General features: G+C 40.3%; 1 protein-coding gene across 1 annotated transcript; it reads right to left on the bottom strand.

Annotated features, from left to right (window-relative positions):
* Positions 1-7,262: 7,262 nt before the first annotated feature.
* LOC143143579 (uncharacterized) lies at positions 7,263-8,426 on the bottom strand. The gene is made up of 2 exons (XM_076304968.1): positions 8,232-8,426; positions 7,263-7,583 (listed from the first exon to the last, which is right to left on the bottom strand). Exons 1-2 carry the CDS (start codon positions 8,424-8,426, stop codon positions 7,263-7,265), a joined length of 516 nt encoding a protein of 171 aa, XP_076161083.1.
* Between the last annotated feature and the right edge of the window lie 7,554 nt (positions 8,427-15,980).

Genomic DNA, 15,980 nt, shown 5'->3' with positions numbered 1-15,980 from the left:
TACCATATTCTCTTAGTTGCTAAATATAATTCCTATTTACAGAAGAAACATAGGGAATTGTACACTAATAAAAGTAGCCTGAAAATAACAAGATTAATTCGAATAAAATTGTTTTTATAGAATTTCCACGGTTTCAGTTGCCTCTGAAACGAAGAGTTTGTCTATTTATAATAATTGTTGTCGAACGATTAACGAGATAAATTGTTTCGTAGGATTTCTTGAAATCTGCAGCAGCTTCTGATCAAAGTGGCGCAATTATAGTGAGATGCAGCCACTATTCTGTTGCGTTCTATGATAGTAGTTGTCTATGTGCCATTTGAAGCAGGATGTACCCGTTTCTGGTATATAACAAAAGGGGACTTAGAGTTTAATCGCGTTGCTCATAGGAACATTATCTAATACGTTGTAGGACCTGAATTAATGTCGCAGTTCACTTGATTAATTTGTATTCATGGCGATGACGCACACCAATTTCACATATTCCTATTCGCGATGCCCTACTTTAAGCGATATTAAACTTTTCAACGAAGTCGACAAAAATCACCTCTGGACACGAACGTAAGTAACCGTTACATCTTTTTTCCCGAAAATATTCAATTATTTATTTCCATCTAACATCAAGAATTTCTTTTTCCTAAATTGATTACAATATATCTCATTTTATCAATTTCTTCTTTCATCGATCCAAAAACCAGGATCGAAACGTTCGTTGAATAAATTCTGCATCGAATATCTGAATTATTACTCTCATTCGATCGAACGAGTTTTCAATTCTAATCTTAATACACAAATTCTTTCGTTCGATGATACACTCAAAATCTTTGGTCGAAAAATGTCACAAATGAACTCATACTTTTCATTCAACAACCCAACGAGAAGACTAAGAAAGTAGAGAAATATTCACCCGCATCTATTATATACATAAAAAAAAGAAACCAATATATCACGTACACAATAATTCGAAAAAGACTCGCTCCAGGATCAAAAGCATAATTCTATTTTTAATAACGCACGCACCGGGATCGAAAGCATAATTCTATTTTTAACAACGAACGCACCGTGATCGAAAGCATAATTCTATTTTTAATAACGAACGCACCGTGATCGAAAGCATAACTCTATTTTTAATAACGAACGCACCGTGATCGAAAGCATAATTCTATTTTTAATAACGAACGCACCGGGATCGAAAGCATAATTCTATTTTTCGTTTAGCTGAACCGATATAGTTTCCCTGTAGTAGCTAATGCTTCGCAACAATACGCACGGATTTGTACATCGAGCCGATTGTTTCAAGGAAAATGGAGGCTCCCGTTGTTGGTTTAAGCAATCACGTGCAACTTGATAAGTCTTCCCAGAGACTCGTTCAAGACCGTTGGTCATACGCGGCCATTTACGACGTATTTCGGAGCGCTTCTCGTAGATCCTACGAGGCAAGAAGGGACACGAACAATCGTCTTCTGGGGTGCAACAAAAGCGAGCGGCGAGTCGAAATTGTAAGGCTCGATACGGGGGACGCAATACCAGTTACGGAACCGCGGAGAGTTGCAGAATTCACACTAATGCCATTCACTTCCTTCGTCTGATTCCCCGCAGCGCACTGTGCAACTAACAGTCACACTGGCGCGTTCATTCCGCCATTGGTCATTTTCTGCGTGCAATATGCTTTCGAGAGCCAACACACGACAATCCACGGGAATATTTCATGCTTTAAACGCTGGATATTATCGAACGGACTATTTTAAATATAAATCGAACGCAAAAGCGAGATTGTTACAAGTCCAGTGCAAATATCACCGAAAATCCGTGCATTGTCTTCGCTTTTAACGTGGAACAATCCAAGTCGAATCGGTACAATTTTTCTATCGGAAATAATAATCGTCGATGTAGCTCCGTTCGAGTTTTTATTTTCAAAGGGAATTCAAATGTTCCGCAAAGTATGTACTCTGTTGGTCCCACCGTATTGAACAGTTTTCACCATTTGTTGTCCCTATTGTTCCAGCTCGATTTTTAAAGAAACGAAGAGAAAGCTGGAAATCCACGGCGATGTTTACCGAGCGTTTGGAAAATTCATTGAAATGGTATTCCCGGTACTGTTGTCGCAGCGTGTTGAAAAATATTGTTGTTAATTTATCTTGCGCGTCGATGGTGTTTTCTTTTTCCGTTTCACTCGAGCGCGAAGGGTGAAAACGGAAATAACGAAACTGAAGCGTCGAAATGCTCACGGGAAGGGAAGACGGAAGGGATTGAAAAAAAAAAGAAAAGAAAGAAATAAATAAATAAATAAAAAATCACAAGGCGCTAATGGTAACGAAATTTACGACACGTTGGCCACGGTGAAGGAATAAAAGCATCATATTTTCACGATTTGTTTACCGCGGTACCTCTGGCGCGGGGAGAATAGACATTTTTATTCGTTCGAAAAAATGGAAATGAAAACCATACCTCGGAGGATTCCGTGTCTCCGAAGAACCGATGATAAATACCACCATTACTCTTTCGAAATAGCCGATGCGAAATATTCTCCAAGGTCCTTTTAGCGCGCGAAAGGAAACAGAAACATTTACAGAAGTGTTCATCGTTCTATCTTCGCGAACAGAAATCCTGCGCGACGAAAGAAATATTTAACTTGTTTCATCGAAGATCCTCGTTCACAGGATTCGGATTTCCCAACCGACGGGAAATCACGTAGCGCGTATTTTTGAAATTTAAGTAGCCCCCAGTGGGGCAAACATACATACATACATACATAAATGGGCTTTCGTTGTAATTAGTATTCGATCGTAACACAACACGCTCATTAATTTCAAGCTCCGACATTGTACGAACGGTATTTATTTTCCCAAATAATCGGTCAGAGGGCTTCTGAATATTTTGCAAACGGAACGGTTGAAAATTTAATTTCCAATCAAACGAACCTTTGCTTCTCGTTCGCGCGCTGGTAATTCTTCCGAAATCACTTCTGTTATTAATTTCTGACACTTTCGTTTCAACCGGGAATGAAACAAAAAATTTCAAACTTCGACACTCTTCGGTTAATAATAATTATCTCTTCGTACAATCGGTCGGAGTGCTTCGTATATTTTCCAGAAGGAACGGTGGAAAATTTCATTTCTAATTAAACGACCATTTTAAATCCTATCTGACCGATTCTTTCGAAATCATTTTCCATAATAATTTTTCCAGCTGATTTTCAAGCTTCGTCGTCGCTCGATCCGTAAGTATTTATTTCCAATTGATCCGGATCGGAGAGTCTCGTATAGAAGAAACCAACGACAAATTTAATTTCCGATTAAACGAACCATTAACGTTTTAACGATTTTTCCACGAGCATTTCCAATAATAATTTTATCGTACTTTCGTTTAAATCGAATAAAATTTCATCGAGAAGTAGTCACTTCGGACGGGAACGAACGCGACAATATGTTTCCATGTACTTTTGCGCCTTCTCGTTCTTGACGTTTCGCCAATTTTTCATAAAAATGCAGAAACGTGTATAGGAAAAGTGGTTGCCGGCACATCGAACCCCCTGGTTGGAATACAATGTATTGGGTGCGATATCGATATCGTAGGGACTTTAGGTGCCAACTAGCTTTCCGAATTACCATTTAAACGGATTCAAATTGTTCCTGGGTATCCGTTGTTCATAGTTGGACTATGCTTTCACGGATTATAGGCTGACACGGGCTACGTTGTTTCCCTCGAATTTAGTGGAAATCGACTTCGGTAACCACGGCGTAAATAATTCTATTTTTCTCTTTTTAGACAATATTTCACAGCGCACTTCTACCCAAAATAGAATACGGCTGAAATTTACGAGTAACTTCGAGAGGAGTTTGTCGAGAAGTAAAATACGTTATTTGTTCGTACCGGTATGATATAACAATGATCTCTATATTCCAATCGTTTTTTTTCTTTTTATATATCGGTGTAATGCTACAGAAGTATTCGCGTAACGCGAACAGTATCGAAGAGCACTATGTTTAATTGATTTCCAATTTTTCAAGATGGACCAACGATGCAAGGGAGAAGATTGCAAAGCGTTGCATGCACGGAACTGTTTAAATAGACGGTGATGGGACAATTTGAAAGTTTCCCTAGTGGTAATATTGTTAAAACTTTGTAATTGTACATAATTGTCGAGGTTGGTCATCGGTATGTGAAACTGGCTCGGAATTCGCATCTAAACTGTAATATGTATGCGAATACAGTGGATCCTCGAGTTACGCTCTCTCCAGTTACGCTGTTCAGCCCTCCTCCCCTCACTTATGTACTTATAATATCCATCTTACGTGTGCATGTATTCATACGTGTATACACCGAATAAAGTTTTCCTTACTCGAGTTTTTTTTTTTTATTTTTGTCGTAAAAGAGTTCGTGCAGAAAACTGTTCAACTTCGGTTTTCTTTGAAACTACGATTGTATACCGAATGTACTCCAGGTAGAAAGAAAGATTACTCCTGAAAGAAATTGCAAGTCGTATTGGATCACTCTTTCTAATCAGACTTCACGAGCCTCGGGGTTAACAAGGGAAGTTCGTCGACTCGAAAATTCACGACGATTTGAAACTTCGCGGAAACGCAATTGGATGCTAATAACGTAACTATTCGTTTTATACGTCCGACGAAAACTTTCAAGGAAACAATAAATTCGAAAATTTCGTTCGAACTTTTATCATTCTTCAAATCCCCCGAGTTTCTCGCAGAGCTGCCTGTACAATTTATTATACAGGAAAAGCACACGTTCCGTGATCATGGTTCGATGAATAAAAAGAAAGATTAAATAAATAAATTACGACGTAAGAAAAGGTGTAGAGAAAGTTCTCCTATCGAAATATTCAAAGGATTCGAACAATAGCGGCCGATATTTCCCACAGTGTCCACGCGCTCGTAAGTTTCCTTCTGCAAACGTAAGCGCGAAAAATAATGGAGGGGGTCGGTCGTAGGAGCGCGGAGGCGTTCGAAATTTTCTTCATCGTCGTGCCAAATCTCGTAAATTTCGGGAGCTATTAAGTTTATCGGGCCGGGTAAGGAGCTCCTAAGTTTTATAAATGGCACGCGACCGGTCCGCCGCCGCTGTCTTCGGTGCAATCTACGAAAAGAGCTCGTTCCTCAGTTCGCTTAATTCGAACACCGCGTGTCGGGTGGAAGAGCACGAGGAACACGACCGATCGATATATCGTAATAGAAAACGATCCGTCCGTCTCATCGTACCCCTCCTCTATCGGATATAGTTGCCCACTCTATTTAGTTCCGCTAGATATTGAAATCTTTCCAACAATGGCACCCGTGTAAATGGCCGGACGATTCTTAATCCACGATCGCGAAATTAGTTTCCTACGAGAAGGTTATGTCGGCAATTTTCTATCGCTTCGGTAACACGGGAATAGGTCTTCGAATGCTTACGGGACTAATATCGGGGAGATATAGCATAGAGTGTAGAGTATGCGCATACGAAGATCTGATATGAACTAGGTCTTCGAATGCTTACGAGATCATTAGTGGAGAGATATAGTATAGAGTGAAGAGTATGTACACTGGTCTAGTATGAAATAGGTCTTCGAATGCTTATGGGACCAATAGAGGAGAGATATAGTATTAGAGTTTAGAGTATGCGGTTCGAACGTATCTATAAGTCCACCAGATCTTCCGCTATACTTGATATCCTTTAATCTTGTCACGACTGAAATAATCAACGAAAGGTACGGTCTCTGCGGTGAATTAATTTCAAAATTTATGCACGTGACAATTAAATAAACGAGCGAAGGAAATACCTGTGCGAATTAAATTTTAATTAAAATTGAACCATCGAAAAGGGAGACATTTACTCGTCGAGTCAATTGATTACCGGAGTAGTCGAGCTGATGTTTAAAGAACGACGTTTTCGGAAAAACGACAGAGAAAGTTTAAGTTATGGTAATTAAAATACTTTCGAAACTTGAATCCATAGGAAAATGTAACCAAAATCGATTTTTCTTTTGTGGAACTTATCTTAGATAATACTGCCTGAAATTAATGTATACATAACGAACGTATAAAGAACGAACCCGAGAGGTACGAAGGTCTTACCGATCGTTCGCAAGAATGAACCTGAAAGGTACGAGGATCTTACAGATGAGAATTTGAAATATCTCTAAAGAGTGTCATCTATCGGTTGGAATACCGTTTTATTTTACGGACACGGAGATTCGAGAAACATTCCCTTCACGTCGTGGTATGCTTCAGGTGCATTCTTGCGAGCTCCGTGCAGTAGAAACCGTTGGATGAAAAAGTATTGACAACCGTGAATTCACCCACTGCACCATCCTCGATCTTTACTGTCTTGGTTTTGTAGATTCTTTTTCTTTTGACTGAAGACCCGATCAAACGTGAATTTCATTTTTTTTTCGAACGCGTCTATAGGAAAATAACAACGCGACAAACCAATAATTTGTAGAGAAATAATGGTTTTCGATACGACGAAAGGTAATTGTAAATAAAACTGCAGCAATGATAAAACGATCCTCTTTCTGAAGCGTTTTATTAATCACTTAAAAAAAATATTAAAATGGTATTAGACTTAATAGCATGATATCGATAGCAAATGGTGAATAGATTATGCGAATGTTTGCACTTGACAAAATGTTAAAATAATGTGCCGTAATTCTTCTTTAATTGTAGAAAAAATGTAAGTCGCAATTAATGCAGTACTATCCTGAATGAATTACGTAATTCGTTTTCCATTTTCCATTTTATTTCAAATTTGCTCAAATATTTTGCAATATAAAGTATAGAACTATAATCCCCGTTACAATCGTACAGCAATATAATACACCTTTAAATACACATTTGAGACGAAAAATAAACTGTTCCAAGAGTGGAGTATAAATTTACAAAAATTTGCATTTTTGAATATCATTTGCATAAGTTTTAAGCCAGGATCGGATTACAAACAAAAGATAGGAGTAACTCGAAGGTTTGGCACAGTTATTAATATACTTTTTTTCATCGAATCGATAATCTACTGCGTTGCGCAAAGATTGTCGCAAATTTTTCAAATTGTTCGTCGAATTCGAAATCAATTGTTAAAATCGTGGATTTTGCGCAACTTTAACTATAAAATCTATTTTCCTTATCAAATCCATATCTTTTATAGAGAAAAAATCGAAAATAATCCTTGAAGTAACGCAATGACCTTGTTTAGATTATTCAAAAATACATTACCGTACGGTACAATTTAAAATGATACACCGTAATCGTTACGAAACAGCTCTGATTGTTAATTCACAAGTCGCTGTTTCGATAAATAGTCTCTACCATACTAACCGTGGGAGAGATCAAGTTTTTACGAGCTTTCAGTAACCGTTTGGTTTTTTGTGACTTTGCACCGAACCTAGGCGAGTTTTTCCTGCTTCCGAGAGGTGTGATTCTACGAGACGGGACAGTGTTCGATTTCTTGATACTCTTTGAAGCTATCGGTAATTTAGCAAATCTCAAGGCGATACGATTTGCGCGTTTTAGTTCGTCGCCCGTGGGGAGGAAATAAAGACCCCGGTATCTTGTCAGTATGCCATACTCGACACCCTTTTTCAAAGCTGACTTTACCTGCAATTATCAATTCATGACCATTAGAACCGTTATCGCGAATATCATTTCGTGCGTAATACGATATCGCGTAACAAAGACTCGAGTTACATTTTAATAACAGCGCTTCGCCTAAATATACGCGACGTCTGACACGCTATCGTTCAATCGAAAGAATTAATCAAACGAACGAAAAAAATATATAAACGAACGAAACAACTGCAAGCGTACAAAAGACTTTCGAATAAAATTAATTCGACGATTTCGTTTTAGATTAAATACACTCTCGACGAGTAAAATTGTCCAGCATTTCACGAAAGAGGTTACGATCGTCGGAAAAAAGCTAACAGTTCCTCTCGGTTCTGATTTCGAAATCCGTGAAAATAGAATTCAATTGGAACTTATTCGATCCACTTCTATCGCGGAAAAATTGGACCGCCCTCCTCTGATTTTCACGCACCGAAGTAAAATATGTAGATGTATACGACATTATAAGCGATCGTGGTTCTCAGCAATAGGACGTTTATGCGTCCCGTAACTCATGCCCCGAATAATTCCAATTCAAGTGAAAGCAATCAAGCTCACGACTTTAAATTTTCACGGAATTACGCGGCGAGATTGCTTTCGAAGCGCTTTCAATGTCGTAATAATTATCTCCGAGCCACTCACTTGTCGTTTAACGCGATTCTCGGCCATATTGGATGCATAACTTATGTAACCTATGATCTTGTTAGGCGCTGAACCCTTCGTTTCGCGGAGATCCTGTATAGCAGACACGATCAGCGCAGCAATTTTCATCGGCTTTACGTTCCGAAGCTTTCTCTTCAATATTTTCCTTGGGACCTTTCTCCTTTTTCGTGCCATTTTAACGATAAATTTTCACTCGAAGAGTCGTTTCCGCGGCGACGGGGAGACCAGACTTGAAATTTCACAAAATCGTCACCGGCAGTTTCCAGATATTGCGGAACACGAGAAATTTAACCATTGATGGTTGCCGGGAAAGAAAAAAATTGTTTCGCGCGACTCCTCGTTTGTTTTCTCCGACAAATTGAAGTTGCGCTCGTTGAAACGCAAAACTTTGAAAAAAAAAAAAAAAAAAAGAAAAAAAAACATTCCACCGCGATGTCGTGAAAACATTCGCGGTGTCGCGCGGTCGCCACTTTTTTGTAAATAAATCTGTAGCCCAGTGAAACTTTATCTTCGAGTTCGCGAAGTTCGAGCTTCGGTTACGCGAATTCGTGAATTCGTCCCGCGACGTATCGACGAGCATTTCGATATCAACGGAGAACTTTTCGATTTAATTGTAATCGAGCTATCGCCGTGAAAACGTTAATGGAGTTGCATCTCCGTTGTAAACGTTCGTTACGTAAATAAATTTCCCATCGCGGACAAAGCTGTTTTCGAACGAGAATTTCTACTTGGACTTCGCGCGATTCGAGCGATTCAATTACGAGAAATTTATGAATTTATCGCGACCCGTATCGACTGAATTATGCAAGCATTTCGATATCAACGAAAGGTCCGATTTAATCGTAATTATCAACAAACGACCATGAGCGACAATTAGCGGCAACAAAAGTTGCACGTGACTGGGAACAAGTCGCGCGCAATCAATACGTGGAAAGTTTATTTCCGCAATTAATCGGAATTCGGAGCAGTCTTTGAACTATCGATTGTGTGCGCGAAACACACATCGTTATTTTCTCGTCGCTGGTTCATGGTATTTTATTGCACCGATGACCAAGTTCCCGGTTCTGAAATTGTTTAGCAAAAATTCAATTGTACGGTTCATTTACGCGTTTACATATAAGGGATGTATGTATGTATATATTTGCGAAGGCTACCATTTTCGTGGATATTTTGCGCGGTACAGTCACTCGCAAAAGTATCCTCGATGCTTAAACCTCGATCGATACAATTTTATCGATATATTTCAGCCGAGGGTACGTTCGATTGAAAAATTGTGCACAATTTGTGTAAAGAAGTATTCTATATTCGTAAAAGTAAAAATAGTCGTAATTAATTATGCGTCAACTTAATTGCAATAAATAATCAGTTTGAATCCATTGTGCGCAGATTGAACTAGTTTTAATTTAAAAATTCACGTTTATCTTGTATGATTCTCGAGTCGAATGCATCCCAGTATGAAGTACGTATTGAATATAATTATCTCGAAAATGATTTCGATACTTCTCACGATGAAACGTTTCGAAACTACATTCACATGTTCGAGTACACCTAATATCAAACTGCTGCCAGTTGATACCTAACAGAGAGAAACAATTAACTGTTTCGAGCCTCGAACTAAAACCTCTCGTATTTTCTCGAAACGAATTACGAGACACTACTACCTCTGATCTTAATAACAAAATACGTAGTTGTTATCATATTTACGAAGCCCATGAAATTTATGAACGAGACATCCTGTTTATCCACGGGCTGTCACGCGAAACGTTAACCCACACGTACGTCGTTTTTTTTTCGTTACATCGTCAGATAATACAATGATAAAATACAGTCGCTCGAATTGAACTACATTCTAAAATTCTGTCATCAATACCAGACCGTTTCGAGTTTATTTTAATTTACAACCTGATATTCAAGATTCCTATTAACCAACCAACGATTCCCGACTCTTTCGTCGAGACTCCAATCGAATAAAAAATATTTCTCGAACCTTTGACCATTTATTTCGGGAACAACCTGTACATTCGTCCCTACTTGGAGACTCGCGAGCCAATCTTGTACCTTTCTTTGCATTTTATACCTCCTTGGGCTTTATCGGCGCTCTTTGCGATCCCCTTTCGCAAAGGTGGTCTCTCGTTTCTTTTTTTTTTTTTTTCTTTCTATCGTTCAATCGGTCAACTTTACGATAGGCATACAACTTTCTTGCCCGCGGGAAAAGAAAGGTCTTGAATAATACATCGCAACGCGCAGATGCAGTTCGCACCGGTATCAGTTTCAAGGCGGCATAATTGCCCTTTTACTGTTCCCCGGTGCTTCGATAAGAGTGGTACGCAGTTACGTGCAAATTAGTTCCCGTCAGGTAGATAGGAGGGCTACCGTCGATACGCGAGAACGTCATTACGATGATCGAGTGCGACGCTCCTATCGGACGGTGCCGAAGGGCGAGGGACGGCGGGGGTTTATTCAACTCTCGCGTGTGTCATTCTAATTTGTCGGGCTTGAAATTGATACGCGAGCCCGCGTCGAGTTTCCCGACACCTCGTGAAATCATTTAGCAAGATACAGACGTCGCTGGGGAGTCGGCGAGGATAACACGTTCATTTACATAGAGGAAAGTGCAACAGTATCGTGCTTGGCTTTCGATTGCTTTAACTCTCGGTTAGCGTGGCGTGGAAAAATTACGCCAATTTCGCGGTAAGCCACCAAGCAACTTGAACCGAGCCTCGAGAACTCGTGAAATATACCGATACACGTCGCGATGATATCGAACGAGTAATTTGTCGATTGGTCGCATTCCTGGATACGATTTAATATATACGAGACGGAACACGAATCTAGACCAACGTGATCCCAAAGAAAGATTTTAACGAGAGAAATACAAATGTACGTTGCACCGATATCGAACGGGTAACTCGATAACTACCGTTATCAAAGATTTAAGTATAATTGGATACGATTAAGTGTGCAGGATATCGAAGGATCTGGACCGACCCAAATCCTAGGGAACGATTTTGAATCGAGAACTACGAAATGTGTATCGTCGTATCGGATAAGTCGTTTGTTATTTGCTATCGGAGAGTTAAGTATTCTTGTACACGATTAAACGTACGGGCTGAAACGTGAAACTACGAAGAACTGGATGCAATGGAGGTTAATCTTAGGTGCAATTCTTCAGTTCTTATACGGTAACTTCACACGGGGTCTTTCGCTCTCTTGACGCAATGTTTGTAGTTAGAACAACGTAAAGCAATTGTAGCAAAGATAATAGCAAGGAACGTTAAAATTGAATATTTCACCCGGAGAAGAAACTAGAGGGAATTACGCGCTGTAGCAGAAATCATCGTTCGTTTGTCTGAAACATTTTTCGATATTTCCGTCAATTTTTAAACTATACACAAACACCCGATATATACATATACGATGTATCGATCGATATATATATATATTCTTCAAAATTATATTTCACGCGCACAATACGCGAAAGAACACCGGAGCCAGAAATATCGCGCGAAGGGGAACTAAAAATAATTATTTTCCAACCGTAAAATCATCGGGTCCGTTTCGTTCGAAACGTTTCCCAATTTCCCCGATAATTTCGAAGCCAGTAGCGCGGGGATCGATCGGTCCGCGTTGCGCGTTAAATTTCTAAGCCTCTCCCGATGAAGATCGAGCAGCAGTTTCGAGGGAAAAAAGGAAAGAAAAAAAAAAACCGGCGAAAACCCCCGGTCGAGGGAACTTTTTACTTAAAATAAATTCACCGTTTCACGGTGGCAAAAATATTCGAGTTCTGTAATACTTTTCGCGAAACTTTCTCCCTCCCCGGGGTCGCCAATTTAGGAACTGCTGATTTAGGATAATCGCCTGGCGAACTTAGTCCTTCCACGGGTAATCTTATCGGAGCTGGTTAAAAAATGGCGACTTTCCAATGTAGCGCGGCGAACAGCGAAGCGGGGCGAAGTGGAGGGCTACGAAGTTCGGAATGCGCGGGTGCATTTAGCGGGGATATCGATCGCTCGCCGAGAGCGTAACCAGCATTTTTCGCCCCCTCCCCGCACTCCCCTCCTCCACGTCTCCTCCCCGGTCGCGCTCTCGTTCTCGTTCTCGCGCGCGCCACGAGTCGCGGGAACACGGAGAGGATCGCAAATTGATCTCCACCGTGCGGGAGGAAACGCGACGATACGCTCGCGTTATTGCGGTGACGGAGCGTTCGTTGTGTTCTTATCGAGCACGCTCGAACGAGACGTTCCCGGTGTGCGGGCCGTGTGAACACGGTAGTGGAAAGCGCGAGCACGAGTTTAAAATAAGCCCGGGAGACTTACAATCGGCCGCCGCGCAACACCGACCCTCGATAAGTACCAACGCTGCTAATAAGCGCGGACATCGTGCAGCGGCTCTGTACCGGCGGAATTAACACACAACGGTTTAAGCTCGATATCTGAAACGACACGCGACCGTGGCTGCGCCACCCTATACGCGCTCGAGCGATTCGCAGTTAGAAACGCAAACCCGTCGCGGGAAATCTCTATCCAGCGATACCTGAACCGGTCTCGCGTGTACCGACGACGAGCGTAATGGAGCGCGCGGGTTCATCGAGAAAGCGACGCGACGACCGATTTGTCGATGCGTTGTTAATCTAATTCCGGCCAACCAACACGTGTAACGTGTTACCGTGCGAAATTGAAAATTTCGGTAACACCTATGACGAATGACCACACGCGCGTGAAACCCTTCCAGTGAGGGAGAGGGGAGAAGCTTTGTCGAGTTACGTCTCCATCGCCACGAGAAATGTAGTTTCATTTTTTTTTTTTTTTTTTTTTTTTTTTTGGAATAATCGTGTACCGTAAGCGAAATACGTATCGAACGTGTCGTTTCGGTGTAATTTTGGATAAGGAATCTTCTCGGATGTCAGACAATCGAGAACGATCGATTATAGGTCTTGAATGTTTCGTTTCTTCGAATATTTTTGTTTCTATTGTTTAGTGACAAGTTGGATTTCCCAGGTCGAATGGAACATTTTGGAAGTCGAGAAGCAGAAAATAAAAATCGTTCAGTGTAGTCGAGAGGCTAACAAAGTATGAATCGGTAAAATCGACGTAATATGGTAAATGTGACGAATCAAGGGAATTTTTATCTGCAAAATAATTGGTGGATATTTAAACGGTATAATACATAGTAGTTTTTGAAAAAGTATGAAACATTCGATAGAATTTTCTGTCATTAATTATTAAGATACATGTTACGATAGATATATAAATTTAGGTAGAAATAATTAAAAGAGCACAACGGTCTATACAGTGAAAATAATATAGTTTAAAATTCCAATTACGGACAAAAGGTGTTTTATTTGTCGCGATGGATTCTGCTCGAATTAAAGTCATTGTTAAAGATTCTTTCGTTGAATCTTTCTTTCGCTTTATTCGAATGGACGAGTTGATGAAGCTAAGAGCTGGAGAGCAAAGTTAAATAACGAGAGCCGAGCGGAAGATAAGGCACGTAGCTGAACGAGTCTTAGAAATTTCTTTAAATATTGTGCGCTGTACCGAGGCAGTATCAAGAAAACGACACGGATTCTTGAAATACTCTCGTAGCGTGAAGAAACTGATAAGGAGTGATTAAAACGAAACCGAATAAATACCACGATAAAGAATATTGCACGCTGCTTTAAAGGGTACGATATTACATGATCGATGAAACAGGATTATTACCCTCCCTTAACGATATATTAGCTTTTCGTCATGAATAAATCAACTTATCCGGTTTGTCGTGACCGTAATAAATGCGAAGAAAATAGAGCTACACAAGTTCTTTGTTCGTTATCGGCTTCGGCATAAATGTAATTACCCCGATCGAAACGGTGTTAGCGTACCAATTCTTAGAAACGTATACTTAAAAACGAATAAAGCGATCACGTAGTCGACACATTAACTACGCCGTTGATTTATTTGAACTTCGTGCCGGTGAAAGTCGTACAGGAATGAATTATGATAAATTGAACGAACGCGAATATTGTTCGTCTACATTTTCCAACAAACGAAACCGAAGGTTCTGCATAGAGTGCCTTCATTCTAGTAATTGCGCAAAAATTTATACCCAAAGATCTATCTAAAAATATCACGTATCTAATAGGGAAAAAATAGTTACGCATAAAGTTGTATATAATTCTCAATAATAATTTAAAAATTGAATAGGTTAACAATCATTTGGTTCCTGTCAATAGACGGACAAGAAATTGAAAATGATTCGTACACGGCGCGTACAACCAATACATTATATCGATGCAATAATTTCTATTAACGATTAATTTATATACCATAGTTCTCGGTTCCAAAACACCGAAGTTTCTCCAGCCCCGTTATCGATTCTTCGATCCGAATCCGTGATGCTTTAACACGTATTAACTAGCCATCCCCAACATTCATGACTCGACTCGATAAATCAACCGAGGTACATCGAACTCGAGATGCGGAACATTTATTTCCCTTTGTCTTTCACGATCAGGTATAACGGGACGCGAGTCGTCCATAGTCGGCGGGAAGGCAGTCAAGATAAAGGAGGGTCAATTAATCTCTCGTTTCTAGGGACGATGCTTGGCAACGGAACGTAGATCGAAGGTTCGACTCGACGAATTCCAAATCGTGGAAGGAATCAAGGGATGTAAGGAGTGGCGGACGAAAAAGGAGGAAAGAAAAAAAAAGGGAGGGGGGGGTGGAGGAAGAAGAGAAACGTGGTAAGGGGGAGAAGAATGGAGGAGAAAGACACGATCTCGTGATCTTCGCCGTTTGCCAAAGCGCAGTGTCCGTGAGTGCCTCTCCATGATCTTATCCGAGTCCACGATCACGGGGTCTTTGGGAAATCGCAGGTACCGGAAGAACTTTCAATTATATTCGTATTCAATTACAGGAGCACTCTCGTTCCCTCCTATCGCTCGTCTAAATGAGGCCGACGTAAAACCGCTTACAGCGGATACGAGTCCCATTGTACACGCTCGGTGAATAAGTTCAAAGATACCGGAGTTACTGTGGGTCAACACCGAAGCCCATCGCGGGGAACGTCAACAAGCCGTATAACTTTATGCCGCGCGATTCAATTATTGCGCATCGTCGTCGAGATCTTTCATTCCCCGGGGAACAACGCGAGTTTCTTCGTGAAATCCTCGCGAGAACCGATTAGAGGAAGCCCGAGTGTACAGGAGCCTCCTATTGGATTAGATTGTGTCACGTGGTGATCCATTTATTTAAGTTTTATGGAAAGCAGATGCAACAGGGAGTGTTTTGCTCGCAGAGACCGATTTTCGAATTAGATTAGATTATGCGAACTATTTATTTAAATTTTACAGAAATCGAATGCAACGAGACGATTTGAAACAGTATCCCGGTTCGAGAGATCGCTTTTAAAATCGTTGTATTTTTTTTTTAAAGATCATTTCAAGAGTTTGCCCAAAGTATTCGGAAATTCGTAAAATCGTTAAAATTATAAAAATTGAAATATTTGGTAATCGCACGTATGCATCGGTGCATTGTGCCCGTGAATCGAGTACAGAAGATTAAAGGCGAAAGATTATCGTCGATATCTGAAACAAAAATTTTTTTTACGGTTCGCGAATGTTCGGAAATTAACGCTGAAAATTGGATTTTATAGTTTCGGAAAACATTTTTCTAAACGATATTCCATGCTATTAATCCTAGTTCGTACGAGAGCCATATTCGCGGGAAAATTGAAAAAATAATTGAA

This window comes from Ptiloglossa arizonensis, chromosome 2 (assembly GCF_051014685.1).
Source record: "Ptiloglossa arizonensis isolate GNS036 chromosome 2, iyPtiAriz1_principal, whole genome shotgun sequence".
Classification (NCBI taxonomy): Eukaryota; Metazoa; Arthropoda; class Insecta; order Hymenoptera; family Colletidae; genus Ptiloglossa; species Ptiloglossa arizonensis.
The sequence above is the reverse complement of the archived record's forward strand: the minus strand, read 5'-3'. Positions and strand labels throughout refer to the sequence as shown.

What these genes read in the sequence shown, in the direction of transcription:
- LOC143143579 (XM_076304968.1), bottom strand. Translation starts at nt 8,426, where the DNA reads ATGGCACGAAAAAGGAGAAAGGTCCCAAGGAAAATATTGAAGAGAAAG. An exon ending in AGAATCGCGTTAAACGACAA is followed by an intron (nt 7,584 to 8,231) that starts GTGAGTGGCTCG and finishes TGATAATTGCAG; the next exon opens with GTAAAGTCAGCTTTGAAAAA.